Raw genomic sequence first — 20056 nt, forward strand, 5'->3', positions numbered from 1 at the left:
CTAAACCATCTTCTCATAGTTCATACATCTCAGCATTTGACACAAAACTGCTATGTACATATATATAAAGTGTATCTCCCTGATCCTACTTATTTACCGTTGTACTATGAAGAATAGAAGACGACATGCCATGTCAAGTCATAGACCTTGGTGCATCTGGCTCGGACATTTCTCACTAGTTTCCTCGCAGCAGCATACAAACATTTCTTTCTGTTACTGAAGTCCTTTGAGTTCCTCTGCTACTGGGTGAAATAAGTAAGACAAATCTTAAGTGAAGAAAATTAGCTTTATTTATGTAAATTAGAAAAATGAATTGTTAGAACTTTGGTCAAATGGTTAATTATGTACAATTTACAATTATATTTATATACAAAACTCTTAATAAAATACAGTACATCACGCTTTTCCTGAGTCACAGTGTGTTTCTCAGTTCTTTCTTTTTTTTTTTTTCTTAAAGTAATTAGAATCTAGAAGGAAACACTATCCTCAGTTTGAGTGTTTGGTTTAGACAATACTGGTATTAAGAAAAGTCAATACTATATATAGAAAATACTTTATAGCCATTGCAATTTTAATAGTTATTTTTCTATATTAAAATATGTTCCTTAATAAAAATGTTACTTAAATATTCCTTATTGTGAGTTTGTTGTACTTTATTTGACACAAGACAAGCTGACTTCAGATACGCCCATCCCTCAGTGCAGAGATATATAGACTTAGGTGAGTTGCATGTGTGTAACTGATCATCTAAAGATCAGGAGACAGACATCCAGATAGAACAGATGTCTGAATTGAGGCACAGTGTATTAAATTTACTGTCCTATTATGGACAAGATATGTAAGCTTCAGTTGCCTGGCTAGCATAATACAAAATTAACACAAGTATACATCCTGAAAAGTGAGACTATGTCAAGCAGCAAGGCACCAAGCCTGCAAATACTTACATACATATGCATAACAGTCCCACTATGTAAAGCACTATTGAACCCTCAGTGAAGAAGCACTGTAAAGCTGTTTTTAACAGCATTTGTTAAATCTTGGCCAGCTCAACAAGTTATTAGGATTAAAGCTTTCAGTATTACCTTTACTGAGTTGAGTTTTTTGAGATCAACAATAATTTATTGTAAGGCTTACAAGGGTATTTAATCTGTTTACTTAACAATGCAGTATCTTAAATTAGTAATTAAGATAGATTACCACCTGCAAGTAAATTTATATCACAGCTAAATCCAAAAAACAGTTAGGGTGACTTATTTTCGACAAACATTGACTTAAAACAAAGTTAATTTTACTTTATGGCTAAGTGTGGGCTGCTCCTAAATATACCTATGGTGAAGTTCACTATAGTTTTTTGATATAGGCATATGCATTTCTGATATTTTAGTCTAAAATAATCAAAAAATACAAATTAAATGACCTCAGATTGATCTATTCATAGCGCTTGGAGATGTTTAAGAAGTCTGTTTAACAGGAAGTTATCTAGAGATTTGTTCTCTATTAAAAACTTGCTATAATTTTTCAATGCAAACCAAATGATGTGATCAACTCACAGACCTCCTCTGAAAGAAATTAAAGGGGATATTTTTTGCTGTTAATATCAAAGTGCAAATATTAGACTTTAGAGAAAATTGGTCTTTAGCTGAATGCTTGAACTTTTCCCAGGATTTTTTGCATGTTTAGCAGTCTTCACTTTGATGCTTTCTTGATTGCCTTTTACAGCTGATTCAAGCCTCGCTTTCATAGTTGGAGAAGACGACATTAATTTTTTAAGAACTGAAGAGTACTGTGGACCGATATGCATCAGATTTTGCAAGGCAAACTCATGTAGATTTTTTGTTGCATTTGTAGCAGAACCCAGGGCATTTTCATCCAAAAGAAATGAAATAAGGATGGGAAGAAGGCAGGCCACCAAATGAGCACCTATAAACACAGAAAACAGTACTTACATATACACTTTTTATAAACAGCTTAACATTTTAGTTAAAAGAATTTCTCATGATTCAAGTCAACATTTAACACAACTCATAAAACAGCAAGCGTTATTTAAACCATACAGAAAAACAAACCACCATTGTAACAATTTTGGTGGCAATTATTGTTCAGGACCACTTCTACAGTCATCATTTTGTTTTAATTTATTACCTGTGGCAACTTTAAGCCTGTGCAATGCTTTGGATACTAGTAATGGAAGTAACTTACGGTGTTCTTCCTCAGCAGTAGCTATAAGAGCTGTTAACACCTTGATTCCCTCCTGAATAACTTGAAGTTCAGCAGCATTTTCAGGTTTTGCTTTTTCTGTTTCCTGCAATTTCCTCACAATGGATGGTGCTAAAGAATGAATATAAGGATATGACACAGTTTTGTTTGGATGCTGAAAGATGGAGTGCAGCAGCTGGTAGCATTTGCACTGTACCTGAAAGGAAAATCAAAGTTGCAGTTACAAACTGTTATACAAGTCAGACTGTTTTAAAACTCAAAGCTTGTCAGATAAAATTTCAGGGAGGGCGAAAAATCTGCCTCACAGCTCAAAAATTCATCAAGTTGCAGGACACTAATGCATAATAATTGATAGGAGCATTATAACTTCTAACCAAATTATTAACAGAAACTAGATCATGCTTCCTATTTCCAGAGTCCTACATCTTCCTCAATTTTTGGGTAAAGGAAAAAATATCATTTTTGTGTTAAGACAGTGTGTTAGTACTGTTTTGAAAATAATCCGTATTTTGCTGACGAAGAACACATGCTTCAAATGAAAATATTACTTCTGTGAAACTGTAGGTACAAACTTAGCAGGTGTCAAAAGGTGCAAATAGCTTATTGTGTGTGTCACTGGAGGTCAGTAGGACTGAAACTGTGAAGTGCCTACAGAACTTCTGAAAGTCTCAGATACCTAAAACACTTAGAATGTGCAAATGCATACTACCATTATTTTCCTGAAGTCCCATTCAGCATTCCTGAATATGACTTGTCATATTCAGAATATTCAGTCATATTCAACTTTTCCTGCTTCGGCAGGGAGGTTGGACCCGAAGATCTCAAGGTCCCTTCCAACCCCTACAATTCTGTGATTCCTGAGTTTACTATCAGGGAAAACCATGTTGACAGTACTAAAAATGTGTCAATATATAAAAAAGTAGTTTTCTAACAGCTGAGTTAGCTGTCCAGTTAAAGGTAACTTAGTTCAATCTGTAGTTACTACATGAAGATGTCCAGAGAAGGAGCAAGAGAACGGTTAACAGTGAATTCTCATATTAGTAGAACATAAAATCTAATGCATTTTCAGAGCTGGACTTTCAGAGTGAGTGTGTCCCCAGCCCTTAGAAAAGCCATTTGTATTTGCACTAATAATAAATAAAATTTGTGATTTTATTTTCTTGATATGCTCTTTTAGATGAAGAGAAGTAACAAATGAACTGTAGCGCTACGTTCTAAAGTATGTGTATACAAACGTTTATAACGAGGTCAGAACAAAGCATTAATCTAGTTCAATGCCCTGCCTCCAGCAGTGACCTAGAGATGATGCTTATGATACGGTATAAATTATGTAGTGGTACTTCCTCAACATACTCCTCCAGCTTCTAAAGAACTACAGCTGCAGTATTTCCTGACCAAAAGGGGTAATATCTAGGCATTTACAACAAAATGACCAATAATACGAAACAGGTGCCTAAAGAACTATGCAACTGTATCATGTACTTATCAGTGTGTAAAGCTCTGAGTCTGAAACAAAAAATGAAAATCATAGGAATGCAGAACTGTATTCATAATAAATAAGTGATAAAATGCACTGCTGGACAAGTTTTTGCTAACTCGTTCAAACTATTTTAAAATACAACAGATATCCTGCAGAGCAGATTTAATTGGAGTCAACACATGAAGCAACTGAAGAGAAAATAAACAAAAACATATTTAATATGCTATTGATATTCTCACAAATTCACCAGTACTTACAAAAGGATCCTTTGAGTCAAGTGTTATTTTGAACTTCTCAATACAACGCTTTTGAAGGCACTCTATGGTAGTAACTTCTGGACTGCTGGACAAAATAAATACTGTAATAGCCGTAAGCAGGCTAACTTCATCACGTTGTTGTTGAAGACCATCTACTATCAATAAAGCAAATACACTGTTAGATTTGCATTATATAGTAATTCTATGAATTCAAATGTTACAGAGATGGAAGAGAAATGTCTACATGTCTCTAGGAATCTTTTTACATACGCATGACAAACTGATGCACTGATAAGGGCTTTTACTGTAATAAAAGCCAAGGCTAAAATGGGAATTCAGGAGTGGTCATATGCATATTTAGGTATACCAGCATACTTTATTTAATTTTTTCTTTGTATAAGGTGCAATAATTATCTCTGCAAAGCTGGTATGACATGTTAGGGTACAACAATCTTTTTTTTGACAATTATATAAAACCTGAATTAAGAACATACATCCTTCTGGCATGACTGAGACCATTGTTTCCACAAATAAATAAAAAAACAGATGAAAGTTCCAGTAACAAACTACAGCATTGAGATTAAATGGAAGGAATGACAAAGTCATACAAAATTGGGAAGCTGAAGAAACAGTACACAGAACACTAACATTAAGACAAGAAGTTACTTTTCTTGAACTATTATTTTATTCCCTTTGCTGTCAACACAGACACTAGCTCTTCATAAAGAAATTATGTGCAGAAGAACTGTTTTTATGCTCATCTACACTGAAGTTACAGCTCCTGTTCATTTCACCACACTGTGTAACTACATTGTGGCATTATGTAATACAGGAGTAAGGCTGCAGTCCCATGCTTATCCTTTACAGATTTTGACTTCTCACATGAACTGTAGACACAGCATTGCACTATAGTCTCAGCAGTACTTAGCTGTTGGAGAATTAGTTGGTTACCAAGTTCTTAGTGCTTATTTATTTAAGACATGCAGAAATGTAGTCTAACAGAACCAACCAACCTTCCAAAGTTTTTTTACTTTTTAAAAAACACAAACTAAAGTGTGCTTACCTTGATCCCAACAGTCAAGCACTGTGACCAAAGCACTGCGCAGAAGATCAGTCCATGCAGTCCGACTCTTCTCTGCTCGAGCCATTGGAGAAGACAAAAGTCCTTTAAGAGCTTGCAGAGATGCAGCAACTGTCAAAGGTAACTGGCCATCTTGCAGTTTCACTGCAGTTTCTTTAAGCACTCCAATAATTAGGTACAATATAGTAGGCAGAACTGAAACACTTCCTGTAGAACAAAGCAAATTAATTTTACAGAAGTGAAAAAAAGGGACCTCTGGTATTTAAAAATATGAAGAACTTCTCTTGGATTCTCTTATCTATCTAGGGTCAACTAGGTCACTAGCTGAACCTGCTTGGCAAGGGATTTGGACCAGATGATCTCCAGAGATTCCCGCTATCCTTAACTATTCTGTGATTAACAAGTGGTAATTCCAAAACTGGTAGGAGGTAAAATTTCTCTCAAATGATGTGTAATTAGTCAAGGATCTCATTGCTCTAGGAAGTCACTGAAAATCAAGAATCTACTAAGATGAATAGAAAGAGGTTCGCCGGTTAAAAACAGGTAACAGAAATTCCTAGAATTAAAATAGCAAAGTCTAACAATAATTTTGGAAGAGAGGAGACCTCTCCTCCTCTCTAAGAAGAGAAGTAAGGTGTCCCACAGCCTACTGAACAATCACCTCTCGCTGACAATCTGGCAGTTGACATTCTGGAATAAGGACCTGTTAATAACTTAAAAATAATTTTAAAAACCTTTAATTATACGAATTGACCTTTGGACATGCTTCCTTTTTCAATCTTATCCAACTGACTGTATAATCAAGCTGAAGTTTTTTTAGTCACTTGACTTAAATGCTAAGTTCCCTGGTGTAAACATCCCATCTGCTCCAATCCTGCATGCTGTTTGCTTGTGGAGTAACTTAAATGGTTAAAGACAAGAAGTACTACAGAGCCCAAAGAAAATTCACAACTATTTTTGTTAAAATATAGCTGCCCTCAGAAATAAATGATGCTATGTCAGTTTCTGTTTGCTTTGAACTGACTAATAACGGGCTACAGAAAGAAATCATATAATCACCCTACAACAAATAGCAAGAACTGTTAACTATTATGCAATAGTTAACAGTTGTACAATATTCCCAAAGAAGAAACCTGTAAAAGAGCACAAAGGTAAAAAAAAGGAGTTTCCAGAAGTAGTAAAAGCAAAAATTTGCAAAGGAGTAATAAATACGTAAGGTATGAAAAGAGGAGTAGGGCAGAAATGGCTTATCAGGGTGGCTGAAACAGCACTGAAATATCATACACATGAGCATGGTATTGTTGGGGAAACAATCTTCACCTTTTAAAGTGTGGTGTGCATCCAAGATGAATCACAGGGTGAAAGTCAGCTAATCTGAGGAATCTGTCATAAATCCTTAACAGCAGGTTGCTAATGTTTAAATGATGGCTTTAAGTGAAAGCTAACATGACACGTTTCCCTTTTAAAATTAATTTATGTTTGCATTATAAGTTCTGGAATAGAAGATTGAAGTAGGATAGAAGCATGTAGCTATTGTATACTTCTCTCACAAAATGAACCTATTAATTGCACTGCTACATGTGGGAGGAAAAGAAAAACTGCTCTTTCAATTGCTTCAGTAACTTTTGTTATCTGACTGTCAAAAAAAAAAATCAGGACAGGAAATTGTCACAGGCAAATCACAGAGCTTGCTGCCAGATTTATCCAGCTGAGAAAATTAGGTAGTAACAAGGGTGCTCAGAAGAACCCAATACTCTTTCATTTAATTTTTCCTTGTGATGAAATAGCATACCTTCAGGAGAGCAGATTGCAGGAACATCAGAGAGAATAACTAATGCTGCTGATACCAGTCTACTTCCATCTTCTGACAATAACAGATGTTTTCCTGATTGAACTGCAGGGCTACAAGTTAATTTAGGGTTGAGCTGGGGAAGCTGTCTGACAAGAATACAAACACATAGCTCTAGTGTTGCAAAGACTAATGATTTCCCAGGCACCAATCCTCCTGTATCTTTGCCTTCTCCAAATTCTGGTAACGTTTCCTTTTCTGCAGCACCATCATCAACTACAACAAAAAGAAGAAATATAGCAGAAATCCACAGACTGTACCTTGTTTCCAAAAAGTTTACCTCTTAAGACTGTTTCATCACCAAATGACCATCTCAACACCTACACACGCGTGCATATGTATTCCCGCTTCTATTGGCAAACATCCATCCCTCTGAAAAAGCAATCTGTGCGCTGATTGTGAAAAGGCAAAAGCATGCGCAGTATTTAGACTTCAAACATGCAGAGGTACCATGCCAATACAATGTCATTTTGCTGTTTTTCTCTTTTTTTTTTTCCCTATTAGGAAAAGAACTTTAGGGAGTTACAATCAAAGAAGATAGTGCTGTCTGGCTTTTAACAGCTGTGTGCGCCAAGTTTCTCTGTTGTTCTACTGCAATTGATCCCACCTTTCCAGTAAGATTTCTCCCTCCCTGTCACCACACAAGGGTATCCAAACTGCAGTTTTCCTCCTCACTTCATGCTCTTTAGTCACCTCCAAAGTCACCTACTGTCTATCATACCACCCCAATTTCTTAAGTCAGGCACCTGAACTGACTTACCTGAACCAGGATTAGTCATTAACTGAAAAGCTTTAATTAAGACGCATGTTGGATGCATCACCTTCAAGAATTCCATCTTGCAAAAAGAACTGCCTTAACTCTGTTCATATGTATTCAGCATCTTGTGTATTACTGTACCTTCTGCACTTCTCCGCTTTTCCTTCACGTGTTCCTGAGCTGCAAAAAGAATGAGCCGAACAACTTCAAGGGCAGCAAGCTGAATATCAGGTGATTCTCTGGTCAGTATCAGGCGATGCAAAACATTCAGCAGCTCTACACCCAGCTCCTACGGTAAGAAAAATGTTTAATATATTCACATTTTGATGCAGAAATCTTAGAAATAGCGTCTCCCAAACAAATGGCTAATACTTGTTAAAGCCAACAGTATTACTCTTAGTAATCTCACTAAAGAACACAGCAGTGCTATTGATACAATCACAGGACTTGGCTTTATATTAAAAGACCTACCTGCTAGCTCCCAGCAGGAGGGACCCTGCTCAATTTTCCCCCCAAAACCAGTAATCACAATAATTTAGAGATAAAGCACTTAAAACTATTGAAGAAAAAAAAAAAAAAAAAAAAAAAAGTCATCTTCCTGATTTTTAACTCTTGAAGATGGGAATACTACAGTGAATTGGGCCTTTTGCTATCCCTGCTACAGTATGCACATTCCTCTGGAGAAAGCAACAATAGTCAACAGAAGTTAGGCATGTTCACAGGCATTATCACTTTAGCTGTGTTAGACAACTGTGTGGTACACACGATTGTATAAGCTTAATTTAAAGAAAAAAATATGTATTTTTTTCAATACCACTAATTTTGTCCAGTTTCTTTTTATCAACTTTAATATTCAAAACAGCATTAATTGCACTGTTCCTTGACAGAGTAAGATAATGTGTCATCCTGCAAGTATTCATTCTGAGAGCAGGAAATGAAGGAAAAACTAAATAGAGAATCCAAACAACAAAAATGGAGTCTCTCTTCTAAAGGAAAAAGGAAAGAATATCTAGAACATGTTTTTCTCTTCTTCCCCGTTGTTGAGAAATCCTGTAATAGAGGTTTTTCTGTATGATTCCCATCCTTTCCCATAAACGAAAATCAGGAGTGTTAACAAGATGGCATTTGCTATACTCTGTTCTTTACAGGCACTATTTGGAACACCAGTTCTAGCCCAGACTCTCTCCCTAACCCGTCTTTCTTGTACGCCAAGAAAACCGTTCTTGCTGAAATCCCTCATGACCCTGTTTTCACCACATTGTTTCTAGAGACACGTCATAGCTCTCTGAATTGCTAGTCTTTCCACCACAATCAGTGATGTACCTTGAAATTATATTCCTAATTTTCTGGAATTCTGTGTTTACCTGGCTCTCATCCTACTTAGCTGATTATTCCTTCCTGACAAAATCTGCTCAAGTTTTCTGCCCCTCCCTAGCTTCTACAGGTTCTATGTTCTGCTTTTTCTCTACTCCCTCCCTTTACAAAGAAGGACCTTGATAAAGCCTATAATTTACTTACTGCTTTTGTGTTGAAGATACTTGGATATACAATACAGAGCAGAGATACTGTTTTAACTAAAATTATGCATTATATCTGGCTTTTCTGTAAATATGTCAAGCTGAAAATGAGAAAAAGAACTCTTGCTGCTTAACTCCTTGCAAAAACTTCCTTAATTTTTGGGATGGCACCTGCTCCTGGTCTGTCTGTCAGTCAGTCTTACAATCTGGATGTAATCTTTGACGCTAACTTACACTTATGCCCTTATACATGGTGTTTTGTCTTACAGATGGTAAGCAGAAATAATCTACTAAGATGTTACTTTTGCAATCTTCAGAAATAAAACTTCAGTCTCCGTATCTAACATCTCATACCACTATTGATCCAGCAGCTTTTTTCCTTCAGTCTTAAGAAATACAGTCATGACTAGTTTACAAATCCATCAAGTCTGCATGGAATAGAGTTGTCTAAATGATAAGGAGCTTTTTACTGAATCCCTGATTTTTTTTTTCCCCTGGAAATTAGCTTTGGGCTCTGATCATTAAGACGTTACCTGATCGCCTCCTATTTTAGACCTTGGCCATGGGACATCAAAGAGTGCCTGTAGGGCATGTAAGCAGGCAATAATGTTCTCCATTGCTGCATCCGATCGAGGAGAGCAGAGAAATTCCACACTAATTCCTGTACAGATAAGAAGAAATATATAAATATTCTTAAGAAATGTAAAAAGTGCTTTTAAAAAGTGATTTTGTCAAATAATAAGTAATCTAATAGTATGCTGAGCAGACAGATATTTGTATTTTTTTTTATTAAGTGAATTGATCTCCTATTGTTTATGTTTTAGTGAAAGAACTCTACTTCCCCAAAAACAATAAAAGTACTTGAAGTGCTAGACAATTTAAGATGTTATTATAACTGTCTTGTAACAAATAACAATAAATAAATTAGAGCAATTTTCAAGTAAAACACTGAGGTCTGATGAACAGGCAGACAATTCTATGAGTCATAACGAATACACAGAAGAATATTTGCCTAATTAAATTGATTTATGTAACAGAAGAAAATAACCGACAGATTAATAATAGTTCACAAACTCCAAGGCTGATAGTTTTTCTTCCTATTTTACAGAAATGCTAAAGATTACAGCAACCATAACTGGATCATCACCTACAAGTAAATTACACTAGGCCTAAGCTTGCAACTCCTAGACCAGATAAAATCAAATAACTTTTTTTCTGAGGTTTCAGGACTCTTCAAAGGACATATTGTGACAATGGAGATGAAATACACACAAACTGTGATCCATATTCTCAACCCAGTTGTACAGCTGTAATTCCAAAACATGTGATGACTTGGGAAACTGATCAATGTATGTATAAGAACAGCTGTGATACAGAAAATGTCTATGTTTTAAGTTTTACCTATTAAAAAAATACTTTCGGTGTTACAGAATCAAGACGGATCACGCACTAACCCAAAATAAGATGAAATCTGTCAGTATTCACATCCTCAGGAGATTTCACTGATGGCCTGGTAGAAGAATCTTGACACATTGTAGTTGGGGTGACAGGTCTAGAGAGATTAGTAACTCCTTCATCTGGATCAACAACAATGAAACCTGTGGTAGTAAGCCACAATGCTGTAGCATAAAGTATTAGTGCCCAGGAGTTGTAGTAATGAGGTCTGGCATTTTCAATCGTCTCCGCTGTATAAAATGTACCACCTACAAAAAGAGAAGTTACAGTTTCAAGGATATAATTTATTTTCATCTATAATAATTTCTCATTCATAGGAAACTGGCATTCTTCTTATTGAAATGATATTTACCATATTTTATATGATTTATTATTATTATTATTTTTTAAGCGTGGAATATTAAAATTTAGGTTAACGACGACACTTCATTTTGATTTATTTCGATAGAATTCAATACAATTACCTTTCCCTTCTTTCAACCATAAAAATATCCAACTAACAATACTGAACAAACTGCTTTTCACATCAGTGAACCTTCTAAAAAGCAATCTATGTTTAGACAGGTACACAAGTATGCATATCCTCTATAGAATTTCATCTTACTGAAATCTAACACAAGTCACCTAGGACATTAATGACATGAACTTACAAGTGAGCTATAAAAATACAATTTATTTGCCTTCTTACCTTCAGCAGGTAGTTGTGATGCATATTCTGAAGGCAAAATTAAGAGAGCAAAATCCTGAAGTGCAGCAAGCCAGAGTTTGCTTAGAGTTCCAAGATCTGCCTGTACTAAGTCCAGAAGCCCACTGGCTGAAGATGATGTATCTCTGTAGCTTTCTTCCACAGATTTTGTATTTTTTAAAGAGTGATTTTGTGCATCACTTGCATTTTTTTGCTTTTCAACTGCAACTATGTAAACCTGTTATATATTTGAAAAGACATTTACAAATATTAACACTTGGAAAACTACTGTAATCACCACAGCCTATTGAGCAAGCATAAGGTTTACTACAATCTTTTCCTGCTTCAAGTCCAGTAGACTTGGATGACTTAATTACAAAAATTTATCCCCACTTTATTTTGTAGTAGTTTTTCAAATCCAAGATCTAGCAGAAATTATTAACAGTTTAATTTGGAGACTTCTAGTGATTGGAACAATCTACAGATTTCAGTTCTAAAACCTGTACTTCACATTTCACCTGAATTTTGTCTCAGTTTGTGACCAGTGAAAGGATTATTGATGTATGCCATTAAAAAACTTTTATCCATATAATCATTTTAAATTGATCATGGCACGCCTTATCATTTCCTTGAATAGATTGAATAGGTTGATCTACTTAAGCCTCTCAGTGTAGGCTTATTTTCATTTTCTTTATTCCTACTTGTTGGCTTTTCTCTGATGGCTTTCCTATTTTTCTCCAATATTATTTCTCCAGTATAGACACCAGAAGTTGGTATGTGTTTCTACAAATGGTCATGTAAATGTCATCTCGTCTGCTTTCTTCAATACACCTGCCTGCTTATATACAGAAATACCATACAGAATTACTGCGTGATGTGATCGTATTTGGCTGGTTATCCATTCACAGCACCAAGTTCATTGTCAGTGCTTTCTAAGACGTCTTCTATAGGTTACCTACATTGCTCACATTTTCTAAATATCTAATTTTGCATATACACGTATTAAAACATGCAATCATGTGAGCTGAATTAAAGGCAGTTAGCCAAGGCAGTACTGAACTTACACTGTTGAAAGAACTACCTGTAAGAAATTAAATGCCAATAAGCAATGAGAAAAACTATAGTTGTTTAAAATGGCTATGTTCAGTGGGCCATCCGCATAACCATTTACACCTTGCTAATTTTAACTGAATAGTGAAACATCAGAAGGTAAAAATTCTGATTTTATGAAATATGAATAATATACTGCAGCAATTTAAGAATCAGTGCTATTGTCCAAGTTTACAAAGTGTATCATAGATCACATGTATTTTCAATGTGGGAAGGGCTGGTGTTCATGTACTATTTAGAGGTAACAAAGCATAGTAAAGAATGAAAAACTTCTGTTTAATGAAACATGTAAGAAATTTCTGAAATCACTCCGTGTGAAAGGTTCCAATTCACCTACCAGAAATCAAGACTATTGTCATGGAGCTGTTACACTAACCTCTGCCCAAGCCTTAAGCACAGCCAGTATCTCCATCGTTGAGGTACTTTCATTATATTGTTGACCTTGTGCTTCTTTCCCAGCTTGCACTTTGACCAAAGAGGATACAAGCAACTGGTGAACTCGTCGAAGGTCATTAGGATCACTTACTACACCACTTGCTATCCAGGCACTGCATACCTAGAGTTGTAAAACAGTTAGAGACAAGAGCCAAACACCACTACATACTCTATTTTTCCATCTGAAAAATGATGTAAAAGAGATTTAATTTCTATTAAGACATAATTACTTCCAGATAATAATCAATGTTAAATGGTATTACAGTTCAGTATACATAAGTAACAAAAGCCAAAAACATTTAAGAAGGATGTCATAAACAACTAAAGTTTCAACTGCTACAAAGTTTCTCAAAAGATTTTCAAGTGCATAAAATCTGTGGGATTTTATGTCATTTTACACAGAGGTAACACAGGTGACATTATTTTGTGTGCATTGAGAATTTGAGACTAGATGATTTATTATTTTCTTTTTCTTGTGTGATGTACCAAGCAAAAAAAAAAGATATTCACAGGGTCTGTTACCAAGGACTTCTGACATTCAACACTTGCCTGACATGCTTTTGCTGTGACATCTGGAGGAGTTTCAGGAGCAAAGGCAGGCCTAAGGGCTGCTCCAACCTAAAGAAGAGTTATACAACAGAGTACACAGTTAGCAATTAAGTAAATAATTACTTTCTATAACTAGGCTTTGTTGTAGTTTTCCCTTATAAAGCATAGTTTCCTTTTCATTTTTCAGAATTCTGTGGTGGGGTTCAAGCAGAGGGAGACCACAGCAGCCATACTTTTTTGTTTGTTTTGCTTACACAGAAGACATGGTTCTCTTTGAAACAGGTCTTCAAAGAGGTTTCTGTTCTTTGCAGTCTAACATTGAAATAGAAACTTCTACCTTCCCGACCTCTGGATTTGATGAGTAGCTTTCAAAAGGAAAAACAATGTTCCAAACTGTGGAAGACTTACAAGAATACCTAATAAGTGGCATTCTGTTACTCAGAAAGAAAACAATTCTAAGGAAACAAACAGCTGAAGTTGGGCAACTTTGGTAAGTGAAAGAAGGGGAGAACACAAACCCCATTTACCTAGTAAGGAATACACCAATACATACTTACCAGGCTACAGAGATTTCACCTACTGTCATTGTTGAAAGCTATTTTTCCCCAAAGGCTAATGAAAATTTCACTTGTTGATTTAGGTGATATCTTTAAATTCAAACTCAGCCAGATACAATTTGGGGTGAAATTGCAACATGTAGTAGAGGATATATATCATATCCAGTGCAATGGCACCATCCTTACTGAGACTGTCACCCTCTACAGTAATGATATATCTACCTGTCATTTTTAGGATCTTTTAGGGTCAGGTGAATGAAGCCCCTACAGAAAGATTACAGTGATGATGGTTTACATCATTTTAAGGACATACTGAAAGGGTTCCGTTTTGAATTGACGCTAAAGATCAAGTATCACCATGTGATTTTGTTATATGCCAAATGACCAATCAAAAGCAATTTTTACAACAGGTCTGCTGAAGATAAATACACTTCACTGATGATGCGTCTCAGCATAATACAAGTACAGGAATTATGACTGTCCATCTTAAGTTCATGAAAATAAGTGCTAAGTAGTTGGTTTTAGTGACAGATAATGACAGTTTGTTAAGACCCCCTAAAACTTAGACTTCATTTAATGAACTTGCAGACAAGACTTCAGGAAACCGCAACTTAAGTCTGGAAAAATGCATTCTTCTCTACTTCTCTATTTCTGGTTATTATTATGGAAAACATTTGACAAAATAAATTTTAATGGCTTCACATCTCTTGAACTTCTGTGAAACAGTTGATTAGAAGCTCTAAGCATAGTATCAGCAGAAACACTTTAAGGGTAATGAAGCTTAAAAGGACAATTATTAGATCTACTTGTAACTTGCTTGATGATTTTGGATTGCAAGGAAATGATTTTTCCCCATGGTAGTTCCTGACTAACTCTAGGCAATCCTCCTTTCCACAGACTGCCAACAGAAGAATATTGTTAGGTTGTTTTCTGTTTATTGTTATCAAATAGGGTGGAAGGAAAAAGCTGAAACTTAAAAAATGTTAGTGTTAAAACATCATACACTGACTGAAAAGATGCTTTCTAGATAAATTAAGATAAAAATAAATGAGTAATAGTTTCGTTAACAAACTGAAACCCAGCTACAGCACTACCTACTACCAAAAGCAAATTCCTTTAACTCTACACTTTTCTAACTTATTAACAATGGTGCTTACATTGGCTTGATATTGCTCCAGAATGACATGACCTGGAAACTCTGGTTCTGGAACAGCTGCAAACTTCCGAACAACAATTAGCAATGTTTGAAGCCCAGAAAGACGAAGCTGATCACTGTGATCTGTGGCAGCCATAAAAGCCATACGGATCAAGTCAGCTAAATGCAGTACCAAAAAGTCATCTAAGAACAGAAAAAAAAAAATAGTTTATTGAATTTAGATATGGACATATTTTATAACATTGCTCCCAACATTTTCAAAATGTGTATTTCACATTCTACAACACATCAAGGATTCACTCAAGGCAGTTAACATATACAACAATCTTACTTGGACATCTTATGCTACCTGATCTAGCCAACTTTCCATTTGAATGTAAAAATGTACTTAGAATAAAGCATAAATATCTTCATGTATGATGCCCATTTTCTAAAAAAGAAGCAAAACAAACAGTTTTGAAGAAAGCACCTCTAAATAAACACAGGCAGGTACTGAAAACTGACACTGCATTTTTATTAGTAAAATTAAGGAAAGAAACTGGCAAATTAAGTAAAGAAAAATGTGGGTATTTCTTTTGGTAATACTCCCAGATAACCTAACTGTGTTGTTGTAGGCTGGTGCCAGCTATCACTTCTGATTGCCAATTCTTAGGCAGAAACAATGGTTCCATCCACATGGTGCTACAAGCAGGAAAATGAGTGTAGATGTTGCAGTGATATGCCAATATTTTGACTAATTAAAGTTGCTCTACACCTTAATCAATATAGGCTTCAAATCAGAGTAATTAGATGTTTCAGTGATTACAAACAACATATTTATGATAGATTTCATTAAGATGCAAAAAGCTAACACTTATTTTAGCGTTAGCTTTCTGTAAAATTCTTTCAGTGCTTAAGATGTACCTCTTGAATCACGTTGTTTTCTTTCCTGAGCCAAGGTTATGTCAAAGTGTGCACTGCCTGCATTTTCACACTGGTTTATAATTTTACAAACACACTCTGCAGCAAAAACTCTGGTAGACCATCGTGGATTACTGAAGGGATGAAACCTCTCATCACTTTCAGATGTTAATATAGATGCATCATCCACTTTAGCAGTTTCTTCTTCTTGAGTGGTATCTATTGAAGCCACTGTATTGAAATCTGTTAGGACACAGGGGAAAAAAAGTGAAACGTACATTTTTTTTTTTTTTTGGAGGACTTATAAGAAAATCTCTTCAAAAGTTTATCTCTATCCTTCAACTTGCTGTGACTCCCATTCAACCTCAGTGTATTAAAGTCAATGCTAGATCTAGAAACAAAGTCCAACAAAACTGTTTGCAGTGACACATCACAAGTTACTGCCTTTCCAAATCCAAAAATCCAAAACCAAACCAGTTCTCTTTTTGCATCATAAGATGAGAGTGTAAGAGAGAGAGAAGGGGGAAGAGAAATCCTTTCGCAATACTCAACCTAGTAATAAATTTTATTAGCCTGGGAGATTCATTAATGATATAATAGGTCTGCATCATTCCTATCATCCATAGGAAAGATAGTCTGAATATTTTTCTTGTAGGTGTTTGCCCTGGAACCACAAGCTCAAATGTACTCCGTACTTCCCTTCCTGGTATGCCAGTAACTTAACATTAGGGTAGTAAAACAGCCAGAATATGAACAGCCAAGACATACTATATGCTTACAGAAACCTCTTCAGTAGCAAAAGCGCAATCAGAAAAAGTTGTATTTGTTGTGAAAAAAGTAAGTTAAGCGGTTAAGTGTTTCAGTATGGAACATGAGGTACAGTTCATGAACATCAAACATTCAAGAAGCAGTAACAATTCTTCAGTAACAGAATGTACTGTTCCGGACCTTATTTTCATTGTGTTCTCTACTAGAGTCTCCTAGTACTTACCAGCAGAGGCAGCAAGAACATCTTTACAAAGCTTCAGCCAAAAAGAGAGCTTTTCCACTGCCATTGAAGTAAGCATATGACTCAGAGTTTCTTTGATATCTTGGCACAATCTTTGATCCAATTCTTTGTCCAGCAAGCCCAGCAATGCCCCCTCCAGGCCTATTTCTCTGATGTTAATATCTACTAAGAACAAAGTCTGTGAGATGAATGCTATATATCATAAAACTAATTGCCACAGAAACACCACTGAAGGTTGCACACAGAGTAGCATGTAAACAACAAGTATCTAGTACTCAAATACTTTTGAAATAATAATACATATTGCTTTAATGCCATGTTTAAGTAATCTGGGAAAAAAAAAAAAACAAAAACACACTTGGAACTTTTACAGATAATACTACCAATAGTAAAAGAGTTACCCCAGGGAAATAAAATAATCCCACTCAGAATTTCACAACACTACTATCACCATAGCATCTGAGCTCTGAAAAAAATTTGTCTTTGGCTATCTGATTCCTCACACTGAAACATAAGGTAACTCTAAAATAATCTTTTAAATTGAAAACATTAGTTGAAATTATTCACCAGCACAACTCAAAAAGACAGAGAATTTTTTTTTTCAAAAATCAGCGTTTTTTACAGAATGGCTATAATCCATCTTCTGAAAAATTTCAGATGAGCTTGAATTAAAATCCCAAGTGACATAATTTATTACCACCATACCTGTACAGAAAGGTATATAAGGATGAGCTAGTGATCGTTTTCAGACCTTTTAGAAGGAAAGAGGGCTCCATACACTCAGGACATGAAAATTCTAAGGATCCTAGCTAATCATTACTTAGCTAATTCTCTGAAGAGGTCAACAGGAACTTTCTTCAGCATATTTTACATACCTTCCTTCAATGACAGACTTAATTTAAGAGGAAATTTATATGGGAAAGTAGAAGTAAGTATGAAAATACATGTAAGATGGAGGACTACGAAGCTATAGACTTGGGTTTCTCTAGAATTGCATCTGCATTTTTTAGTTTAGTGACCTTTACTATCTAGAGTATATGAAAAGCAATATTATCCTTGTAAAATATTAGTATTTTACCACTAAGAAAGGTTTGATGTTTCCAAAATTTTATACTATATAGAAAACTGAAGTAGAAAATTTTGGGAGGTTAAAGACTTCAACAAGAACATAGCAACGTTTTCAGACTCATAGTGGAGTGTGTTTAGAATTCGTTATTGGTGCGTCAAGTTCTTTGATCTCAAAACTTCAATGCTTACCTGGAGTGAAATCTTCCCTGCTCTCTTTAACTAGTGCAACAGCATATTCTGATACTTCAGCAGCTTCTCTTTGTACAAGCTGACGTAGGCAAGCTACTACTGCACGTCTCAATAACAAGTATGAGCTACAGAGATTCACCTGAAACGTGCGAAAAGAAACAGTAAGATGGTTAACAAGCCTTTATAAGGTTGGTAATTTCTGATTTATTCCATAATTGCAGTTATGAAAATCTGTGAAGTCAGTAAGCATGAAATTAATGCTAATTTTTCTCAGCTTTTTTTTTCCTTTATTTTTAACTACAAATAAAAAGGTTTCACAACTCCTATAATCAGTTTCAGCATATCAGTGCTTTTAATATTTTCTCACTAAAAGTAATTTACAAGACTGGTTTTGGGCCAGATACAATTCTCACCAGTGTCAGTAGAAGGCCCCATTAACTTCAATGACAGCTGAATTGTGGTCTCAACGCATAAGGCTATTCTTTGCCTACAGAGTATATGTAATGGACTTGAAAACTCAGTGCAAGAGAAACATACTCAAATCGTCATTGTTACATGTAAATAGGGAGATACCAATGTAATCAAAAGGGTGAGACAGTCAACCAGGCTTTAGTAAATCTGAACTCCATGCATAAAAGGAAGTTTATAAGAAAGGTCAAGCAACACTGCTACAATTTCTTTGCAAAAAATTATTATAATGTCAGATTACATCGTACTGTTTTGGAGAAGGTGAGAGGAAGGGAGAGAGTTACTGGTAAACGTATCACACTAAGACAAATCAGCTCTCCCGAGCAGTTTCCAACAAAAATTTTATGGTGTCATCATATTTTAGCATCACCAAGGCAGTGCATTTTTTTTTTTTTTTTTAAATACTGGAAAGCATATGATAGATTCACTATCACAGGAACAAGCAAAACCCCTTGAAAAGGGAAAAAAAACAACACCACAAAACAAAAGCAAACAAACAAAGAAACCCCCACCAAACCAATTGCCTCAAGTTTCTTTGTCAGAGCATTTTGATTTTTAAATTTGCTTGACTTCAGTTTTAAGAACATTCTGAAGGGGATCCCAAAGATAAATGAACCACATGCATGGACAGTAAGGACAGCTACACCAATATTTATGAAAATTCTAATTTAAGCTTACGTTATCATCAAAACAGTTATCCACTGCAAGTAAGCAATTGTGCACCCTTTGGTGCACAAAGGAGCTGATCCTTTAACTAAAATAGACAGAGCTGGTGTCTGCTGCAGGGAAACCTCGCGGTAAGGTCATGCTCCTTATGTGTCGGCAAGAGGTGAATGTATGTTAATCAAAATAACTAATCTTTTATCAGTTAATTAATGTAGTTAAAAATAACAACTTAAGAACACAAAGAATAAGTGATATAAATTCTCAGCTTTGTTATGTTAGTAAAACTAAGCAGCATCTTCTGAATTTTTGTACATGCACATGAATCTACGATACGCGGAATTATATATTCAATGCACACATGGATACACTCTCTACATTATTCTTCTAAAAGAAAAGTAACCTGACTTAGTATTTCTGCAACATACTTCAATTGAAACTTCACAAACAAAAAATGAGGCTTTTAATGCAACATTTATGCAAGCAGGCTACACATTCTGTTGCAAGTTGGACGTGCATAAACTGCATGCTCATTTTTAATAGGGGAAAAAAAGAGAGGATCTGATTCAAGCTACGGGACAAGGCAAGATGCACATTTCTCATCTCTCTCATTTTCCCGTGTTCTCAGTTGGGGACAAAACTAAACAAGAGACA

General features: G+C 35.4%; 1 protein-coding gene across 11 annotated transcripts in view; it reads right to left on the reverse strand.

Annotated features, from left to right (window-relative positions):
* Positions 1–267: 267 nt before the first annotated feature.
* Positions 268–20056, reverse strand: part of HEATR5A (HEAT repeat containing 5A) — a 62572-nt gene continuing 42783 nt past the window's right edge. For 6 of the 11 annotated variants that reach the window (XM_027457712.3, XM_027457707.3, XM_013100607.5 and 3 more), the window contains 15 exons: positions 18272–18410; positions 16997–17179; positions 16009–16248; positions 15107–15288; positions 13393–13461; positions 12785–12964; positions 11302–11536; positions 10613–10861; positions 9692–9819; positions 7783–7930; positions 6828–7100; positions 5018–5242; positions 3955–4109; positions 2200–2413; positions 268–1920 (listed from right to left, as the gene is read on the reverse strand). In XM_027457712.3, the coding sequence (XP_027313513.2) occupies positions 1619–1920; positions 2200–2413; positions 3955–4109; positions 5018–5242; positions 6828–7100; positions 7783–7930; positions 9692–9819; positions 10613–10861; positions 11302–11536; positions 12785–12964; positions 13393–13461; positions 15107–15288; positions 16009–16248; positions 16997–17179; positions 18272–18410 (2922 nt within the window). In that variant the 3' untranslated portion in view covers positions 268–1618. The remainder of the gene's footprint in view (positions 1921–2199; positions 2414–3954; positions 4110–5017; positions 5243–6827; positions 7101–7782; positions 7931–9691; positions 9820–10612; positions 10862–11301; positions 11537–12784; positions 12965–13392; positions 13462–15106; positions 15289–16008; positions 16249–16996; positions 17180–18271; positions 18411–20056) is intronic. The other 5 variants (XM_027457713.3, XM_027457709.3, XM_072038927.1 and 2 more) reach the window with 3 other exon arrangements.

This window comes from Anas platyrhynchos, chromosome 5 (assembly GCF_047663525.1).
Source record: "Anas platyrhynchos isolate ZD024472 breed Pekin duck chromosome 5, IASCAAS_PekinDuck_T2T, whole genome shotgun sequence".
Classification (NCBI taxonomy): domain Eukaryota; kingdom Metazoa; phylum Chordata; class Aves; order Anseriformes; family Anatidae; genus Anas; species Anas platyrhynchos.